Source organism: Ovis canadensis, chromosome 6 (assembly GCF_042477335.2).
Source record: "Ovis canadensis isolate MfBH-ARS-UI-01 breed Bighorn chromosome 6, ARS-UI_OviCan_v2, whole genome shotgun sequence".
In the NCBI taxonomy this organism is placed as follows: domain Eukaryota; kingdom Metazoa; phylum Chordata; class Mammalia; order Artiodactyla; family Bovidae; genus Ovis; species Ovis canadensis.
This window is the reverse complement of record NC_091250.1, coordinates 110,218,121-110,239,898: the sequence shown is the minus strand read 5'-3', so window position 1 is coordinate 110,239,898 and position 21,778 is coordinate 110,218,121. Positions and strand designations below refer to the sequence as shown.

At 39.8% G+C, this 21,778-nt stretch overlaps 1 protein-coding gene across 9 annotated transcripts in view; it reads left to right on the top strand.

Moving 5' to 3' along the window:
- The window catches only part of PAQR3 (progestin and adipoQ receptor family member 3), a 31,793-nt gene that overhangs the window by 3,138 nt on the left and 6,877 nt on the right, over window positions 1-21,778 (top strand). For 2 of the 9 annotated variants that reach the window (XR_011257821.1, XR_011257823.1), the window contains exons 2-7: window positions 2,736-2,898; window positions 8,086-8,241; window positions 11,366-11,563; window positions 13,799-13,889; window positions 17,714-17,862; window positions 20,503-20,621. Coding sequence is in view for 2 of the 9 variants with exons in the window: in XM_069594454.1 (XP_069450555.1) it covers window positions 2,736-2,898; window positions 8,086-8,241; window positions 11,366-11,563; window positions 13,799-13,889; window positions 17,714-17,856 (751 nt within the window). In the remaining 7 variants the exon portion in view is untranslated. Of the gene's footprint in view, window positions 1-2,735; window positions 2,899-8,085; window positions 8,242-11,365; window positions 11,564-13,798; window positions 13,890-17,713; window positions 17,863-20,483; window positions 20,697-21,778 lie in introns of all 9 variants that reach the window. The other 7 variants (XR_011257822.1, XR_011257824.1, XR_011257825.1 and 4 more) reach the window with 4 other exon arrangements.

The window sequence follows — 21,778 nt, the reverse complement described above, 5'->3', positions numbered from 1 at the left end:
GCTCAGTCATGTTTGACTCTGCAATTGCATAAATCGCAGCATACCAGGCTTCCCTGTCCATCACCAGCTCCTGGAATTTACTCAAACTCATGTCCATCGAGTTGGTGATGCCATCCAGCCATTTCATCCTCTGTTGTCCCCTTCTCCTCCTGCCCCCAATCCCTCCCAGCATCAGAGTCTTTTCCAATGAGTCAACTCTTCGCATGAGGTATCCAGAGTATTGGAGTTTCAGCTTTAGCACCAGTCCTTCCAAAGAACACCCAGGACTGATCTCCTTTAGAATGGACTGGTTGGATCTCCTTGCAGTCCAAGGGACTCTCAAAAGTCTTCTCCAACACCATAGTTCAAAAGCATCAATTCTTCGGCGCTCAGCTTTCTTCACAGTCCAACTTGCACATCCATACATGACCACTGGAGAAACCATAGCCTTGACTAGATGGACCTTTGTTGGCAAAGTGATGTCTCTGCTTTTGAATATCCTATCTAGGTTGGTCATAACTTTCCTTCCAAGGAGTAAGTGTCTTAATGTCATGGCTGCAATCCCCATCTGCAGTGATTTTGGAGCCCAAAAAAATGAAGTCTGACACTGTTTCCACTGTTTCCCCATCTATTTCCCATGAAGTGATGGGACCAGATGCCATGATCTTCGTTTTCTGAATGTTAAGCTTTAGGCCAACTTTTTCACTCTCCTCTTTCACTTTCATCAAGAGGCTTTTGAGTTCCTCTTCACTTTCTGCCATAAGAGTGGTGTCATCTGCATATCAGAGGTTATTGATATTTCTCCCAGCAATCTTGATTCCAACTTGTGCTTCATCCAGCCCAGCGTTTCTCTGGATATAAGTTAAATAAGCAAGGTGACAATATACAGTCTTGACGTACTCCTTTTCCTATTTGGAACCAGTCTGTTGTTCCATGTCCAGTTCTAACTGTTGCTTCCTGACCTGCATATAGGTTTCTCAAGAGGCAGGTCAAGTGGTAGGTATTCCCATCCCTTGAAGAATTTTCCACAGTTTATTATGATCCACACATTCAAAGGCTTTGGCATAGTCAATAAAGCAGAAATGTTTTTCTGGAACTCTCTTGCTTTTTCCCTGATCCAGCGGATGTTGGTAATTTGATCTCTAGTTCCTCTGCCTTTTCTAAATCCAGCTTGAACATGAGGGAGTTCATGGTTCACGTATTGCTGAAGCCTGGCTTGGAGAATTTTGAGCATTACTTTACTAGCATGTGAGATGCATGCAGTTGTGCGGTAGTTTGAGCATTCTTTGGCATTGCCTTTCTTTGGGATTGGAATAAAAACGGACCTTTTCTAGTCCTGTGGCCACTGCTGAGTTTTCCAAATTTGCTGGGATACTGAGTGCAGCACTTTCACAGCATCATCTCTCAGGATTTGAAATAGCTCAACTGGAATTCCATCACCTACACTAGCTTTGTTCATAATGTTGCTTTCTAAGGCCCACTTAACTTCACATTCCAGGATGTCTGGCTCTAGGTGAGTGATCACACCATCGTGATTATCTGGGTCATGAAGATCTTTTTTGTACAGTTCTTCTGTGTATTCTTGCCACCTCTTCTTAATATCTTCTGCTTCTGTTAGGTCCATACCATTTCTGTCCTTTATCGAGCCCATCTTTGCATGAACTGTTCCCTTGGTATCTCTAATTTTCTTGAAGAGATCTCTAGTCTTTGCCATTCTATTGTTTTCCTCTATTTCTTTGCATTGATCGCTAGGAAGGCTTTCTCATCTCTCCTTGCTATTCTTTGGAACTCTGCATTCAGGTGCTTATATCTTTGCTTTATGGCTTCCCTGGTAGCTCAGCTGGTAAAGATATTAAAAGTAACCTCCTGTTATTCCAACAAAGAATAAACTCATGCCACCTGGAAACTAGTTTGGTTTCAAAACAGCCTCAGCAAAGTTGTTGCAGCATGCCTGTCTTAAAGGACATCTCCAGTGGATCCATTTGTATTTATCCTGCTTATCTCAAGTCCATTTAACTTTGCACTTGCATGTTATATATACTGAAATCAAAGTGTTAGTTGCTCAGTCATGTCCAGCTCTTTGTGACTGCATGGACTGTAGCCTGCCAGGTTCCTCTGTCCATGGAATTTTCCAGGCAAGAATACTGGAGTGGGTAGCCATTCCCTTCTCCAGGGCATCTTCCCAACCCAGGGATCGAACCTGGGTCTCTCACATTGCAGGCAGGTTCTTTACCATCTGAGCCACTAGGGAAACCCAGTGTATACTAAAAAGGTATTTTGAGTGTGCCTAAGCTTAGCAGATTTTCAGATGCCTATCCTAAATGTCAGACTGTGTTAGCTAGCACCCAGTTTTAATCTGCATGTTTATTTCTGTTGACACGTAGCATCTAATCTGAGCAGGACCCTGTGCTGAGAACAGTGGTGTCATAAAGATGAATGATGCCAGTTGTCAGGGAATTGATATGCTGGAGAATGAGATGGAATTTATACATAAATAACTGAAATGGTAAATATAATAAGAGATGAGAAGGGGAAAAAAAAAAACTGTAAGATCCCAGGATTGATGAGTTGTGGAAAAACTTAAACTAAATGGTATGTCAAATTTAAAAAGGCTAAGGTGGAGTTAAGGGCTTAAAGTAGCAAGTATTAGATAGCGTCTGCCACCAACCAAATTGTCCCTACCCTTATAAATGCCTCCAGTGAGCCAGCAGATCTGAATCTGAGCTGCATGTTTGGTTTTGTTTTTTTTTTTCCAGTTTGTTCATTTTATCTAATGAGACAGTAAACATCTGGAGTCATTTGCTAGGTTTCTTCCTCTTCTTCACGCTGGGAATATATGACATGACATCTGTGTTACCTTCAGCAAGTGCATCCAGAGAAGATTTTGTAATTTGTTCTATTTGTCTCTTCTGCTTCCAGGTAAGTCTCATTTCACAAGCACTATTGTTGATAAAGAGAACTTTGGTCCCACAGGCTTGGGCAGGTGGCTGTACTCCACACCCACCACTTGCTGCAAAGAGACCCAAAGCAGCATGTAAGCTAGCTTATTCGATTTCCTAATAGAAGCACCCAAAGTATGTTTTTCTGAAAGTGTATTTGAAATCCATGAAGTTTTAAAGATTGAGAAAATTTCTTTCTTTTTTCTTCCTCTCTCTACACATCTGTGCTATAAAATTAATCCAGAGATAGAAATCTCTCATTGTGTTCTATTTGCCAACTGAAGTAGAACCCTGCTGCTAAGTCGCTTCAGTCGTGTCTGACTCTGTGTGACCCCATAGACAGCAGCCCACCAGGCTCCCCTGTCCCTGGGATTCTCCAGGCAAGAATACTGGAGTGGGTTGCCATTTCCTTCTCCAGTGCATGAAAGTGAAAAGTGAAAGTGAAGTCACTCAGTCATGTCTGACTCTTAGCGACCCCATGGACTGCAGCCTTCCAGGCTCCTCTGTCCATGGGATTTTCCAGGCAAGAGTACTGGAGTGGGATGCCATTGCCTTCTCCGGAAGTAGAACCCTACTCAGTGCTTAAAACTTGTTTGGGAACATTTTTCACCTTTTATATGTCTATGACTTTTGTACTTGTTTCCTTATTGTCTTAATTCTGTTGCCTCGTTTTGCTGGTATTAATCTTTTCTCTCACTTTAATGTTTATTTCCTTTGGGCCTTGTGCACTTTCCTGATTTCAAATACTTTCAGTTTCTTCTCTGTGTCATTTCCCCTATTGACCTAACATGTGTTAGTCCCTCAGCACTTTCACTTTTCTTCAGGAATCTGTTAAAGGGCCTTTAAAAGTTATGTTTAATAATTTTTCAAACAGTTTCTAAAGAAGAAAGCTAATATGGACCAAAATCCAGTTGATATTTTTTAAATTTAAAAAAAAAAATGCAAAGTACAGATAACCATAAAAATGGAAAGAAAAAAGTATCGTCCTTCCTCCCCCAGACATAGGCCAGCACATGCAGCAGTTAACCTGCTGCTGCTCTGAAAGGGGAATCCATAAGTCAACCACACAGCTGTTGCTTTCATTGTGTATTAATCAGCTTCAGGCCTTCATCATCTGACTCAAAACTCTGGACTTAAATGATTAAGAAACACAATGGAAACATCCCCCTCTCCTTTTTCTTCTAATTCTAGTTTCTAGAATAAAATTTTTAATTTCTTTGAGGGAAAGAATACTCTGTATTTTTGTGTCATTATTAGAAAATTATTTTTTCTTTAAGTATTTTTTTACAGTATACGCATTCTCAGGTTTAATTTTGTCCCGATCGGAGCCTAAACATCTCTTAAAAACCTATCTCCATTTTTAAAATGGAAATGAATCCATTTGCCCATATTTACCTGTCTCAGATGGTAAAGAATCCGGCTGCTATACAGGGGACCCGACTTTGACCCCTGGGTCAGAAAGATCCCCTGGAGAAAGGAATGGCAACCCACTTCAGTATTCTTGCCTGGAGAATTCCATGCACAGAGGAGCCTGGTGGGCTACAGTCCATGGGGTCTCAGAGTCAGACACGACTGAGTGACTCACACACCTGGATACTATAGACTGAGATGCTCTTATAATCAATAATCAGAAAAACTGTTTTATGCTCTACTGCTAGTCATATGGATACTGTCCCCTATGAGGATCCCACAAGCTTTCCTCTGACCCTCGGCCTGCCCTTTATCCTCCCAGCCACACCTGATGTTAGTTCAGGGAATGTATGTTTATTTTCATAGTGGTTTAAGAAAGCACTGCATTGTAAAACTGAGAAGATGAAATAATTAAAACACCTGCCAATGAAGAAATGCCTAAAGTGTTAGAGTCACTTGCTCGAGGATGTTCAGTAGGACAGTAAAGTCCTGTTCTGCTAACTGCTAGTGCAGTGATCTTTCTGTTACACACAGCACAGCTTGCTGAAGTCACCTGAGCACACCTGCCCTACTTAATACCATTTTTGTGATTTTTATGATATTATAACTTGCTCACCCAGTTTCCCAGATTCTTCGAGTCAGCAAGCAACATGGTAAATCATCAGTGTATGTATTAATACTGATATACATTTAATTTTTTAAAGATATATAATATTTTTTTCTCTATCCTGCACTTTTTAAATGCTCATGCTTTCCTACCAACAAGATTAATAGAGTGCATTCTGAATAGTAGAGTGTAATTTCAGGGGCTTTGCACTTTCCCAGAGATCTTTCTTAGAGAAAAATAAAATTTGAGAATGCCTTTCCCTAGATTCAGTTCCTTAATACTCAGTTCCAAAAATATTTTTTGGACTAAGCCAGGTATTGGGACTCTGGTGCAGAACAAAACCAGCCTGTCATCAAGATCGAGTCACAGAAGGGAGAGTGAGGCAGGGCATTGAAGCATAAAAAATGTGTGGACCAGCCCAGAAGCAAGAGACAGCTTAGCACTTTCTGGACTTGTAGGTGTTGTTGTTTGTCTACCTAGGTGGAGTGAGATATTCCACAGAAGGAAAATTCCCAGAAAACAGACATACTCAACATGTCATAATTTTTCAGCCAGTTTTTTTTTTTAAGCAACTCTAACAACATGTCCCTTTCGAAACAGAACATACTTAGTCTAAGTTAGCTTTTCAAACATTCAGATGTCCTCTATGAATACCATTTATTTTATTAATCCTTTCCACTTGAAACTGTAGTTTTTCTCTTTCCAGTTTTACTTTCCTTTTCACAATGAAAGTAGCTTTCTTGTTGTTTCTTTTATTACTATAAGATACGCTCATGTAGAAATTCAAGCAAACAAGTGGTATTTGAAGAAAGTATTATAAAAAGTCATTTGAAATTCCACTTCCATGGTGGACATTTGGGGTGAAATCGCTGCAGATGTTTGTGGGTGCACACGTGCCTCACACTTGCCTGCCTACCTTTCTGTCTCCCCCCTTCTGAGTGTCATTGACTCTGCTTACTGTTTGATGTCACTCGGCACTGTGGCAATGAGATCTTTTCCAGTCAGTGAGAAGGTACCCCTTCATGTTCTCTGGATGTATCCTTTTATCTCAAGGATAATTTGCTCAGTGCACTCTGACTTGCAGTTTAGTAGCCAAAGCCACAGAGCTTTAAGGATTTTAGACAGCAGAAGAAGAAATGAGACTCTGGCTAGGAACCTTGTTTTGAGCGTTGATATTGAGGCTGTGGGGACTGATTTGTGTATTGTTGTTTGTTTTTGGTTGCTAAGTTGTGTCCAGCTGTTTGGAACCCATGGACTGTAGCCCGCCAGGCTCCTCTGTCCATGGGATTTTCCAGGCAGGAATACTGGAGTGGGGTGCCATTGCCTCCTCCAGGGGATCTTCCCGACCCGGGGATCGAAGCCACATCTCTTACATCTCCTGCATTGGCAAGCAGGTTCTTTACCACCAGCGCCACCTGGGAACCCCATAGAATGGCTGCTGCTGCTGAGTCACGTCAGTCGTGTCCGACTCTGTGTGACCGCATAGACGGCAGCCCACCAGGCTCCCGTCCCTGGGATTCTCCAGGCAAGAACACTGGAGTGGCTTGCCATTTCCTTCTCCAGCGCATGAAAGTAAAAAGGGAAAGGGAAGTCACTCAGTTGTGTCCGACTCTTCGAGACCCCATGGACTGTAGCCTACCAGGCTCCTCTGTCCAAGGGATTTCCCAGGCAAGAGTACTGGAGTGGGGTGCCATTGCCTTCTCCGATAGAATGGCTAGATGACCGTGTATCTGGCCCATTTTCCCCATCCCCACTGTCCTTGCCTTAGTGTAGGCTCTAGTTATTGTTTCCTAAGGCTAGTGTTGTAACCTCTCATGTCAACCTTTCTATAAAGGTGCGTTTAAAATAAAATCTTCAGTAGTATCACAGAGTCCATAATACTGAAGTTAAGACTCCTCGATGTATAGGACTTGTCCTAATCATATCATGAAGAACACCACATGGCATTCATTGCTCAGGGTGTTGTGTTTAATATGCTGCTCTTGCTGTGGACCCACCAGTAACCCTGCGCACACCTTTGTTTCTGTCCTTGATGAATGCCAGAGCAACTGAAGGTGCGGCTCAGGTGGCAGCCCTCTTATAAACTATGGAACTTTTTTCCTCCTATGGTTCCCGCCCTCCAGGGCACACATGCGCCCACAGACCCAGTTCCCGCCCTCCCCTGTTTCCTAACTGTGCTCTGCACTGTTCCTACAGGACTTCCAACATCACCATGTGCTCACTTGTCCAAAAAAAATCTCTTTGATAGTAGATAACAACAATAAACAATATACAAATAAACAATATGCAAATCAGTCCCCACAGCCTTCATCTTTGTATCCCGAGTGCATGACACACAGCTGGTATTTAATGACTAGAGGGAGTTCAGCTACAGAAACCTTATCAGTCTTCAGAGCAGCTGATTGAATCAGATAAGCTTTACTCTCAATTTGGCAGCATAGAATCAGCATAAGTCACAATTATTTTTCCTTGAATGCACCAAAGCCATGTTTAACTTTGACTTAAAAGTAAACTCTATACAATGAAGTCTCATACAGGCATAAAAGATCTTAAATTAAGTGAAAAAAACAAATAGCAGAGCAAACTATATGATTTTATCTGATTAATATAAAATGTGTTCTTATATGTGTATATATAGACTTCTGTATCATAGATGTTTGGTATGTTCATTGAAAATGTCTCAACAGACACATAAAAGATATTATCAGTGGCTGTCACTGGAGAAGAGATTGACTGGGTGGGGCTTATTTTTTTTACATCATCAAATTCCTTTTTTTTTTTTTTTCCATCTTTCTAAGGACATGCCTTACTTCTGTAGTAAGTAGTTTTTAAAAGGAAACTTATTCATGGATCAAAATAAGATGCAATAGATAGATTTCCTTCTATTGTGCTACTCATTTAAGTTGTTTATCTTATAAAATAGCTGTCATTATAGATTTCTTTATGATTTTTGTCTCTGTTTTACCCATGAGGAAACTGAGGCTTAAGAAAATGACATACAGCCAGGGACAAAGCCAGAGTCCTCTGTGTCTAGGTCTGTTTGGCTGAAAAACCTGGACTTCACCTGACCACCTCCCTGAATGTCATGCATGAGTTGCTTTTATCATTTTGTTTGTTTCACTTTGACAAGAGTTGTTTTATTTTCCCTAGGTCTGTATGCTTTGCTCCGTGGGCTATCATCTCTTTTCCTGCCATCGATCAGAAAAAACCTGTCGAAGATGGATGGCATTAGATTATGCAGGAATTTCTATTGGAATACTGGGCTGCTATGTCTCTGGTGTATTTTATGCATTTTATTGTAATAATGTGAGTAACTTAAAAACATTTTACATACTCCCTTTCAGGTATAGGTCTTTTATCTTTCCATGATTCCCTGGAACTTCTGAGTAGACACATAATTAACTTATCGAAGAAACAGTAAAGTCTAGTGGAGGCATAAACTCATTTTTCAAAAGGGCCCCATGATCTCTAACATCTGTTATTAGCTCCTACTCCTTTTACTGATTTTCCGTGGAAAATATATATATGCTATCTTCTGAAACTTAAGCATTAAATTTTACTATTTCCCCACTAAAACCATATAGCTACCTGAGTCCTCAGATGCACATTACACGTCTTTTATTTTTGTGTTGCTGGAGTTGAAGATCAAGTTAGTGCTGGTCAAAATTAAGAAGCTAGGTGCTACTTTCCATTTTCCCTTCTTATCCTTTATTCCTCTCTCAGTGGGAAAAAAGAAAGAAAAAGAAAAGTATATCTCTGAATGTGTTGACCCATATTCTTATATAAGAAATATATTTTCCTTTCCTTAGTCTTATATTTAGAGTCAAACCTAGAGACAGACCAGATGGGTGGTGAGTGTTTTTAACAAACGTGTCTACTCTGAATTCTAACATATCTTGTAGCTCAAATGGTAAAGAATCTGCCTGCAACGCAGAAGACCCGGGTTCAGTCTCTGGGTTGGGAAGATCCCCTGGAGAAGGGAATGGCAATCCACTCCAGTATCCTTGCCTGGAGAATCCCATGGACAGAGGAGCCTGACGGACCACAGTCCATGGGGTTGCAAAGAGTCGGACACGACTGAGCAACTAACACTGCTACTACTACTCTGAATTCTTGACCACTGCTGCTTTCTGAGCCTCAAGTTAACAAAAGTCAGTTTTTGCCTTGGGTAAGCAGCATTTGAAACACTGTGATCAAATTATACAGCAGCTGATCTGAATATATTGACCAACTCCCTCCTCATCTCATGTCTCAGTCAAGAAGGCAAACTGAACCTTGCATCTCAAGACCTCCCATTCAGAAAGTCCTCATTGACCCACCTCTCTTTTTCTCTTGCCCCCCACCACACCATTTTCTCTTTTCCTTTTATCCTTTTAGTTCCTTCCCTTTCAGAGCCAAAACTGAGCTACTCTGCCAGGAACAGCGGACCTGCTAGTCACAGGATGAGAGTCTGTCCTGTCTGAGCCCTCCCCATGGAATGAGGGTCCAGACCATATCCCCAGCCTTCACTCCCTGGGAGGGTGGGCTGCAGCACCGGAGACCTCTGATTGTTGGAAATTCTTAAGTAGGATCTTTGTCTCTCCACAATAATAGAGAAAAATGGCAACGCTGCTAGAGTGTAAAACCAGCAAAGTGAAAAATCAGAATTTGGTTTGAATGTAAGAACATTATTAATGATAGCCACTTATTCATAAGCCATTTGTTCTTCAGGCCTGATTACATTGGAATGGAAGCATATAATTAAATATATATGCCATTTACCCTGTTGAAAAGTGATTTGATTTTAGTAGTAAACTGCCCATATCTGCTCACCTTTCACAACTTACTCGTTTTACATGAAAATGTTGACATCTTTAAAAATAGGCTTTTGAGTATGTAATACTAGAAATTTTTTTGCTTATTCTGTATTTCTCTGAAACCGGTTTTGTGTTTAACTCTTCCCAAGCATATCTGATAATCAAAGAGACTAGTGGGAAAACTGTAAATCTTTTTTCAGAAGAACCAGAACTCCAGGGTAGATTAAAGAGGGAAAAAACAAAAATCTGTTAGAGCTAATACAATCCATAATCATTTAAAGGAAAAATTGTTTTCTTACTTCTAATATCTCATCATTTAACCAAATATACAGTTGCTCTAATGGTGCTTTACCTTTTAAGGAACACAGGCTGCTTTGAGAATGAGATTGAAAACTGTGGACCCTCCATCCCAGATAATATGCGTTTGGGTGCAGACTGGTCAGTCATTTTGACATGTGAGTTTCAGGAAGTTGTAATGGTTCCAGAGAAGTCCTTGGAGCCCAGGTTAAGAATTCTGTCCTAACTGAGTTATTAGGACAACTAACAGCTTTTGAGCTTCAGGACTAGCTTTTCAACCTCTCGTTTAGATACCTGAATATCCTATAAGTCCTTCACACTTGATATATTTTGAAATGAATGATATTTCATGTTGCACCATTTTCTACCCCCAATACACACACACCCTCCTGCTGGATCACTTTGTTCATTTGCTCCACTAATAGAAGCCATCTGCCTGGCCTTTTCTACAGCAATCAGTTGACCATCCTCTGCTGCCCTATCCCATAGACAGTCAACCAGTAAAATTTTAGTTTATTTCAAAAATGTCTCCTGAATCTGGTGCTCACATCTGTCTTCTTGTTCAGCAACAGTCCAAGCTATTTTCTCTTTGAATCAAATATTTAATACCCTTCTAGCTAGCTTCCTGTCACCTCTTTTTTTTTTTCTTTCTTTACACTGATGTCAGAGTTATTCTAATAAGTTAGTTTGAAAAACAACCACATCACCTTTTTCTTCAAGAGCTCTGCTATTCCCTCAGCACCAGCTTGGAAAAGTGTCTGCCTTTCAGTTCCCTTCACAAAACTTCCTTGCTCCCTTGTACTTCCTTTTCCTTGAGAACTCCCTCCTCTCACAAAATCTTAAATATTCCTTGGGACCCAGGTTAGTTGTCATTTCCTCTGTGAAGCTTTCTTTAACTCTTCCGGTAGCAATTGCTCCCTCTTCCGTGGTCCTACAACATTCTGTTCATAACTCAGCTGCAGTCCCTATCCTTTGATTATAATCATCTCTTTATACGTCTGCCCCCTCATAGCCTGTGAGCTCTCCCACTGAGCTTTGTCTTTGCTGCCACAGGACTTCACTTGCCCCTGGCATATAATAGGTACTCAGGGAATGCTTCTGTGTGAATAAATGTGTTCTTTACCACCTCACTTTGGGGTCTGGTTTGTCATCCTAAGAGACCTAACAATTGTATGCGACGTGCGTTGTTTTACGGAAGGAAGGTAATCGTGTTTGGAAGTGAAAATACGAAAATAAATACAGTTTGGAATGCATCCCGTAGAAGCCAAAATCAAAAATTGCTCATTTCCTTCCCTTATTGTCAATGACAATTAAAATGCAATGTCCTTTCTTTCTAGTATTGGCGTCAAGTGTACTTGATCACCGTGCTTGCTATGATCCTGGCCGTGTTCTTTGCTCAGATCCATCCCAATTACCTCACACAGCAGTGGCAGAGGCTCCGTTCCATCATCTTCTGTTCTGTTTCCGGGTATGGAGTCATCCCTACTCTCCACTGGGTGTGGCTCAATGGAGGAATCGGTGCTCCTATCGTTCAGGTAGGCTGAGTGTGGTCAGTATGTTCCCGTTCTTTTTGTCCTTTTCATTTCATTCCTTTGGGTAAAGTAGTGTACTCCGGCCAAGTGAGTGGGTCTTTGTCATTTGAGGGCACATTTATAATTGCATAATGATGCAGTAAGTTCTCATATCTATACATTAATAAATAGATAAAACATACTCTGAGGCATAGTTTCTAACTACTATTTTCTTCTGAGATGTTTTTCTGTAAGATGATACGTTCTTAACTCTCTTTCTGTTCCCCTTGGAATGTAAATATCCAAGTCCTCCCTGTAGAGGAAGACTCCTAAGTTTCCAGCTTTGTCAGCTGGGGCAAGGTCAGTGCCAGGAGAAGCAGCTGATTTGCTTGTTAGTGGAAGGGAAGGAGTTGGGAAGGACTTATTCCTGGGCCTCTTGAGTCTGCAGTACCTGTGGAATGTTAAAGTGGAGATCAGGTGTGGATTTAGCTCAGAGATTGAGACTAGTAGTAGAGATTTGAAAATCTCTTGGCAGCTAGAGCCATGGGACTATATTCTACCCCGCAAGGAAAATATATTGAGAAATAAAAGACCATTAGTTGTTATGAGGAGAGCTGGAGTACATTAGGAAGAACCTCAGTGAGAATTCCTCAGCATTCTTGAGAAGGGAGTTAGAAATAAGACCTAAATTCTTAAGAGATTTGTATATAAATGCTCTAGGTATGTGCTAGAGAGTAAACGAGAATTTTAACATAATTATGCTGAGAAATCTAGAAGAAATTTCATGCACTTGTTGCAAAGGTACCTTTGGAATAATGGAGATTTAAATGCAGGTTTTATTCAAAAGAATTATATTTTTTTAGAAGAGGAGAGGCTAATGGTAGGTTATAAGACTAAAAAATTGGGATAAAGATGTGATAGTGGTAATGAGTAACTTCAGTGATCCTGGTATCTGCGAAAACATCAGTTTTGTGACAGTTTTGATGCCCAGAAAATAGAATGGGGAAGTGCCACTCTCTTAATAGATTCAGTCCTAACCAGAAGTGAATAGTTGTTGACATTCAGAAGTGAATGTTTTGGGATGAGGGAAATGCATCTTTTTAAGCTTATCATATGGAGAAGGAAATGGCAACCCACTCCAGTACTCTTGTCTGGATAATCCCATGGACGGAGGAACATGGTAGGCTACAGTCCATGGGGTCACAAAGAGTCGGACACGACTGAGCGACTTCACTTTCACTTTCAAGCTTATCATAAGCTTATCTTGTTATTAAAGAAAGAGCACCAGACCTATTAAGCCAGTAGATTATTAAGAAATTCAGGAAAAAAATAAGTGTGGGGGAGGGCAGGGGGACACTTTCCTGTGTTCAGCAGTCTTAAAATAGAAAGATGGCTTAGGAAGACTGGTTCTCTAAGATGGAAATATAACATAAACAGAGGTCATCCCAGTGCAGAAACAAAGGGAGGCTTCCAGAGAAATTCTCCAGTAAGGTCTAGTTTTAAAAAGATGGAGAGAGAGGCGCTTGACCAAAGATGCAAAGTTCCAAACAGCTAATCCTGGAGGTACAGTGGAGCTCTGTTCTAGAATGTTTGTAGAATCTGAGGTTGATTGAGAACATAGGATTCAGGGGAGAGGGGCTCCATGATGATTCTCAAATATGTGTCGAAGGAAGAAAAGTCATTTGTTTTATTTCTTAAATGGCTTCTTAGTAAATTAGGTTTATAATCAGAATTAGGAACAAGGTGTATAAATTAGAGCTGGCTGATTTTCTTAGGGCAAGGAAAAGCTTTCCAAGAGAACTTTGCACAGTAGTATTCAAGAGAATCATTTATCCAGGATGGTGGAACAGATATCAGTGTTGGGCTGAGCCTCTTGGGTCTTTTCCAGCCACAGATCCCTGTTTAGCTTCTTTGCTTATTCAGCTGGTTACTCCGTTCCCACATGTATTCCACCCAGGCACCCGTGTTGTAAATGGGAGTCGGCTGCCCTTTGCAGTTTCACCCTGTTGAAGCTTTAGCTGCTGTAGTGCCCTGACCCTTAGGGCAGTCTCTGTGTTCCACTCCTGTGAAATGCTTCCTAAAGTATTTAGAGCTAGGTCTCTATGACTGGAGACTGTCTGTAAGATTTAATAGACTTAAATCCCACTTATGAATTCTAATTCTGTGTGTTTAATTATATTAATTAGATTTATAATATCGGTAAGTTGGAAGTTCAGTCACAGTCGGGAGATCTGTGAAAAACTATGTTTTGCTTTTCAGGACTTTGCACCCCGTGTAGTTGTGATGTATGTGATTGCTCTTCTTGCTTTCCTGTTCTACATTTCCAAAGTTCCAGAAAGGTATTTTCCAGGTAGGTATATGTTTTTATAATGGATTTATGACTTTAGTCTAAATAAATGGTGGAGGTATATATGTCAGAGCATCAAAACAGATTTTTTTTCCAATATTACTGATTATAGAATGGCTTTTCTCAAATGGTATCTAAAACTTGAACTCTGATGGCTTTCACAAACTTTTTCTTTCATTGTCACAATAGAAGTTGAGTCCATAGACAGGGTTACCACCATTTCACTTCACCATTTCATCTCACCATTTCAATAGTGAGTTCTCAACCACTGCTTTTTTGTGGAGCGTTCTGTTCCACAAAAGTTGCTTATGCTTAAAAATTAATTTATATGTGCAAGATTCATAAAACAAACTAGAAACAAAGGAAAATAATAGGATAATGAAAATAAGCCAGGTTTAGGATTACTTCACAAGTATCTGTGGTAAGTTTCTATAAAATATATAAGGCCCATCAGTCTGACTTTCAGCTTCCTGGCACCCAGTGGTGAGAGGAAATTAAGGATCTTCATGTCCCCAAGATTTACACAAGCCAGGAACTTAAGGACAGATTTCCCTGCTTCAGTTTAGGTAAAAAAACCTTCTGATAGAAAAGAACTAAGAGGACACTGGGTAAAGAGAATAATGTTGGCCAAAGCATGTATTTGCTTGTTTCGGAGCTTCAGCTCTAGAGCCTGATGACTTAGGTTCAAGTCCCTGATCAGCCCCTCATTAACTGTATGCACTGAAGTCACACAAGATTTCTCAGGCCAGTTTCCTTCTCTGAAACCTGAAGATAATTCTTTTCTCTTCTGGGTATTAGATGAGAACGTGCACATGAAACATTTAGCTCAGTTCTTCAACAAGTAGTGAGCGCTCAGTAAATCTTAGCAGCTGTAGTTCCAGTGACCCCGCCCCAGTACATAAATGAAATAAGTGACTTAGGAAGGGACAGAGTGGTGCAAGCGCAGGTGAGCTTTGGCGCCAGTCAAGAATAACAGGAGGCAGAGAGCAGTGGCTTTTCAGTGTGAGGGCTGGAAGTGGGGAGCTGTTTAAGTTCAAATTGAAAATTGTCCTCCTTCTCTCTTGGATTAAGAACCTCTTCCACGGTGAATTGAAGATAGTGTGCCATTTGCCACATGTGTTGGGGAAGGAAAAAGGATGAGAAACCATGAACTAGCGAATGAATAGACCGCAGAACCTCAGGCATTCCTCTGTGCACGTGACCTTTCACTTCTGGGTTTTAAATAAGGGTGGAATACAGAGAAGAACTTGTGTATAAACGTTTGGATTTGGGAACATAACTCGGACATGTCCCTGAATTGAAGACCCACCCATGTTCTAGGCAGGGTCAGAATTCTCCTCAGAAAACAGTTCTGGTGAAATACATTTTCATATCATTTTATTAATAATTATTTTATTATGAATTTCTTCTTTTTCATACATACAGGTAGAAAATTAACTAATGAAAGTTCTCTACACTTGTGATTATAGCAATCATGTTTTTAGAGCCAAAAATATTCAGATCAAAAGTTCTCAGTTGTCTAATACAGGACACCTATAAAAGGTCAAATGTTATGTAACTTAACTTTTCTCCAGATGAGCTTGACATAAAACGTGCCCCATGTAGCTGAGTGTGTGGTACATTTGTGCAGGGGAGAAAACAGAGTCCATGAAAAATGAAGTCTCTACAGATAAAAGTGATAGATAGTGTCAGGTGTTCATGAATGCATGGCTTAAAAACCTTGTCTGGCCAGTCCTCCCTGATGACCTGGCTCTAAAGAGAAGCACATTGTAGTGGTGGGGAGATGGTGGGTGAATACTGTGAGATCAAAAACCTTTTCAAACCTAAGAACTTACTTTCAGCTTATGTCAGTTTTTTGTTGTTGTTGTTTTGTTTAATGTAAACATCACAGTGGCATTTGTTGGGTTCAATGATCCCAAAGTTCTCCATGGACAGAATTCAGTGAATCTGTGATCCTCAGTATTTTATGCTTTAAAAATGAGTATGAACTTCACTAGGCTGTCAAACGGTTCCATGGCACCAAAAAAAAAAAAAAAATAAGGGAACAGAAAGGATTTTGTTGACTTAAACACTTTAAAATCCACATACTGTACTGATTATTGTCCTTGGTAGAGAAGACAGAAGGTTAGAGAATATTTACATTATGTGACCATAGATGCACCAGGAATTACATTTCAATTTCTATAGTTCTGTATTTTGTTATTTTTCAGTATGCTTCTTGCTGCTGCTGCTAAGTCACTTCAGTCGTGTCCGACTCTGTGTGACCCCATAGATGGAAGCCCACCAGGCTCCCCTGTCCCTGGGATTCTCCAGGCAAGAACACTGGAGCGGGTTGCCATTTCATTCTCCAATGCATGAAAGTGAAAAGTGAAAGTGAAGTCGCTCAGTTGTATCCAACTCTTAGCGACCCCATGGACTGCAGCCTACCAGGCTTCTCTGTCCATGGGATTTTCCAGGCAAGAGTACTGGAGTGGGGTGCCATCGCCTTCTCCATGCTTCTTACCTGTTAGTTATTTAATCTCCTTGGAATTTATACTGTAACCAGAGAGAAATTAATTCTCCAAGTTGTCATTCCCTTTTCCAGAGGATCTTCCCAACCCAGGGGTCAAACCCAGGTCTCCTGCACTGCAGACAGATTCTTTATTGTCTGAGCCACCAAGGAAGCCTGTATATGAACTAACCAGCCTTAGTTAATTAACCTATTTTTTGTTGTTGTTGATCAGTTGCTCAGTCATGTCCCACTCTTTGAGATCCCATGGACTGCAGCACGCCAGGTTTCCCTGTCCTTCACCATCTCCCGGAGCTTGCTCAAACTCATGTCCACTGATTCAGTGATGCCACTCAACCATCTCACCCTCTGTTGTCCTCTTCTCCTCCTGCTTTCAATCTTTGCCAGCATCAGGGACTTTTCTAAGCAGTTGACTTCGCATCAGGTGGCCAAAGTATTAGAGCTTCAGCATCACTAATTACATTTTTCCATTTGTTCCATTTGTTCCATTTGTCTGATAGTACAAGATGCAGGTCCGAGCTATCTCCTTACACACCTGCTTAAAATTAAAAATGCTTCAAACAGACTTATACCCAAACACAGCTGTGTCTCTGCTTCATGCCTAATTAACTCCATGATTTGTAGCACTCATTTCCATTGCTTCTCTCATGTGATGTCTTTTCCTCACCAGATATATATGTTGAGACATGGGAGACAAAAGGTCAAATTCCTGAAATTAACCACATCTAGATTTTGAAAAGACATTTGGAATAGTATTTCTGAAATTCACCAGAACTCTTCACGAATACAACCTTAAAGTCAGACTCAATATGAATTAATCTTTTTTTTAGAAAACATTTGGGTCTGTATTAATCTCAGTTTCTGAGACTGCCAAAATCTTTTAGCTGCTCAGTCATATTTCCGAGGCCAGAGATGGAAGTATATTTTTATTTAAAGTCAAAATCAGGTCAGTTCTGTCATTCAGCTGTGTCTGACTCTTTGCAGCTCCAGGGACTGCAGCATGCCAGGCTTCCTTGTCCATCACCAACTCCTGGAGCTTGCTCAAACTCATGTCCGTTGAGTCAGTAATGCCATCCAACCATCTCTCATCCTCTGTCATCCCCTTCTCCTCATGCCTTCAATCTTTCCCAGCAACAGGGTCTTTTCCAGAGTCAGTTCTTCGCATCAGGCAGCCAAAGTATTGGAGTTTCAGCTTCAGCATCAGTCCTTCCAATGCATATTCACGACTGATTTTCTTTAGGGCTGACTGATTTGATCTCCTTGCTGTCCAAGGGACTCTAGACTAATCAGTACTCATTTCTCTCCCCTTCCCTTGCAGGACAACTAAACTACCTCGGATCAAGCCACCAAATATGGCACATCCTTGCAGTAGTGATGTTATATTGGTGGCATCAGTCGACAGTGTATGTCATGCAGTATAGACACAGCAAACCCTGTCCTGACTATGTTTCACATTTGTGAATTCAGGTATGGCCGCCTGGGTGTATTCAGTTGTTAAGCAATATATATTGGGGAGCTCTAGACCCCACCATTTCTAAGATTCCCATTCATTTTTCCTTTTCCCTCTGATTGGGTAATATCATGAGTAATATTTTATAAATATGGAAAAATATACTTGGGGATCAGTAATAGTAACTGCTTTGTGGGTCCTTAAGACTACTGACTTGCTGCTTGTACAGAAAGTGAAAATTTTAGTTGGTATTCCCTAAGAATCATCTGAATAACCTGAATGTGAAGCCAGTACTCCTTTTCCTGAGCACCAGCTTAACTTCCTTAGGAAGGGCTCACCTCTGTTATAAAGTGGAGTTCTCTTGTATGGTTCCTTTCATAGAAGACAGAGTAGATGATCAAGTTTAAGTGCCTAATCAAGGCAGTGTTTGTGATGGCCTGTGCTCAAAGCAAGCTGATCGTGATTCTGAGTAATCACTAGCCTTTCTATGGCTGGTTTGTGAGAAACCAGCACTTCAGATCTTATTTCCTGTAGGTTCTCTTCTTTGGAGCGCTGAATTTTTTAGTTTGCTAGAACAAAACTTTAAACCTCTTCTTCAAGTTGAGAGAGGTGTGGAGAAAGGGAAAAGAACTTGCATTGTCATTTCTCATCAAATAAAAATCATACGAAGAACCAATTACATGACAGGTGACAAATTCTGTGGTCTAATTACCAAGTTATTGGCCATTTAAGCTTTTCAGTTTCCAGTATTATGATTTAATCCCATATAGAAGAGTTGAGCTCCTGCCCATAGATGGCAGATTTGGGTCTCCAGAATACCTATAACAGCAGACTTTTCACCTCTCTGAGTTTGCGGTCTTAATTTCTTGATTGATGGGGATTCCCAGGTATATGGTGCTACTTTCAAGGCCACAGAATCCACATGGCCCAGTTCTTGACACTGAAATGAACCTTAAGCCTTAGAAAAAGTCATGCAGATTCCCCGTTTGATGACATGATTAATTCACCTGTGTTCTGGTCTTTCTGTCTGTATGCATGTGTTAGTATTGCACTGAGAACTCACAGTATTGATAGACACTAGCTAACATTTGGGTCTGGTACTTCATTGTATATATTAAAAAACAGATCTCGCTGCCCTATACCACAGCCTAGCACCCTTGTTTTCTGGTCTTCTCATATGCATAAGTTAAATCCCTTAAAGCAGTCATTCATAAAAATGTTGTTTTTTTGGAATATAAAATATTATCCAAGTTTCTGAATGGGTTGACATGAGCTGCTTTAACTACTGGTGTATATTCAAAACTTTGAACTTTCTAAGTATCAGGAGGTGTTGACTGATAGTAAAGTTTATTCCCAAAATGCCACTTAAACATTTGATATTTAGAATGTTACTTTAATGTGCCCTAGTTTATGCATCTGTAAAATTTTGTATTTCTTTTCAGCGTAGTGTTGCTGGAATATGAATTCCCCATGCTAGTATTTCAGCAAGGCGAATTCTCCCCCAGTAGACTAAGGGCACACCACATTATACCCATTATTCTGATGGAACACCACTATGAAAATGGCTATTTTAAAAGAACTGACCAAAAGAAAATGGCCAGAAATTTGATCCGTATGCTTAGTGAAAGAAGATTTTGGTGAAATGGTAATAGGATATATTTTCTCTAAAGTATCCATATTGACTTACATGATACTATTGCTTTTAAATAGATATTTTGTCGTTTTTGCTAAACAGAATATACTGAGTGGTTATAATTAATTTAAAAATGAAGGAGAAGTCTATTTTAGGTCTGGCACCATTTTTAATTATAAAATCTCAAAATAAAAACATTAAAGTTTCATTTTTTCCAATTTTTAGAAAAAGTCCTTTTTTGTTATAGTGTATGAGTTATTTAATCCTTGACTTCTGAATTAATTGATAAAAATGACCAATTTTAAGACTTCTTGAACTTAAAAAGCATATAGGTCTGACTGAAAGGAGAACTAAATTATACCATTGTAAACATTTCATCTTTTTATGAAAATATTAAATATTGTAAGAAAGTTCTTTTGTATCTTTACTATGATGTACTTATTATAAAGTAGGGAATGAACGAATGTGGATTGCTGTCAACTATAAGCACTTCTGTATATCAGCATTTATTGACCACCTACTGTGTGCACATCACTACTGGCAAAAATTTTAAGACATTGTTAACACATTAAAGAATAAATATTTAAAAATTGCATATGAATCTGAGCCTTGTAATGATGTATATTTTTGTTTTTGTAGATTTATTAAAATAAGATTTTAAAAGTACACTAGTCAGCTATGGTATTAAAGTACTAAAAAAAGACTGCTTTTAATTTTACCAGTGTGTAAACTATAAAAGCTGTTTACCTATAGACTTTACAAGTACATTTTAAAATTATTCATGACTGTTTTAAATTGTCTGTAGTGATTTGTAAGGTTGTAGTTAACTCATTTAAGGGAATTATCTTTCTACATAAAACCGCTTTCAAATAGCAAGATAGTGCTTGTCTTCTTGTTACACTGAGAGCAATTCAGTGAGCTGCATGGCAAAATGTGAATTATGTAAATAAACTGGGTTTACTAAATATGTAAGCGCTGTTTGTCTTTCTTTATAATGCATAACAGCTTCACGATCATGTTTTAGAATCAGGAGTGAAGCTTCAGGGAGTGTGTGTCACATCTTTGGCATCCCACCTGGACAGAGTAACCGATTTGAAGATTGGCACTGACTGGCATAAAGCTGTACAGCTCTCCACTCGGCAGGTACCGACGTAGAGATATCCTTTGCTTGCCCTGCATTAAGTATCAAGGGGCATAGCCTACACGTCTAGATTCCTGGTGAGCCGAGTAGATCTGTATTCACTTGTAATGATCATTCTGAGCAGTTTCACCCCTGCCAGAATATGTGCAATGAAGAGTCAGCTCAGCTCTTTGGGGAGGGGCAGAAGTGTCTTTTATTTATGTGCATTATCACAGTAACTGTTTATACTGAAAAGAGGTACAGATGCAATTGGGTACCAACATCCCCTGAAATTCTTTACCATACTTGCTGAGTAGGAGAGAGAATGATCCCAAACTTGAAACTACCTTTGAGAAAACATTTTCAGGAAGGAGAAGCAGTAACACTGTGGGCAGGGGTCTCTTATGAACAGTGAAATTCCATCCTTAGAGGGCAGGCATGATAGCCACTAAAGTCTACTTATACTCTGCAAACCCAGGATCAAAAACATTGCAGAGCACACATGTAAATTCAGTAGTGTCAACAATCTGAAGCAAAAGTGAACTGTCTTTTTAAATGTGCAACAAAGAAAACTTCAAAAGCTCATGCTTTTAGTAGGAAAATATTAACTGCATCTTACATACGATGTTGGAGTTGGACTTTCTTAAAACGAGATTAGCTTGCTCAAAGTAAACAGCTCTAACTGAAGCACAGATTCTTCTCTAAAGTTAAAACTATAACCAAATTTGCACAGTGGTACAGTCTACACTATGCATTTTATATAACTTATATGTGATATTTTGCTCCTTTGTACCATTAATTTATTAAAAAGAAACAGGGCCCTTATTTTCCCATATAACCTTAAGATAAATGTTACAGTTTCTCGGGGGGGAGGGGGGTGGAAGTGCATCTCTAACAAATAAGTTGAATCTTTCCACAAGCCACCAATCTGAAACTCCAGTTTGTGGACTAATACATAATATTGTGATCTCAACACCAAACTTAGTTCATCAATGCAATAAACAGGTTTTCTGTTTAACATGCCAAAGCCTCGCATCTGTAATCAAGTTATTTTATTTAACTAAATGCTTATTAACAGTGAAAAATGTTATCAGTTTTTCAAGAGTTTAAAAAATAAATTTTATATAAAGCAAAAACGATGCTAAATATTCAAAAGCTACTTCAGAGTCTTATGTCTTTA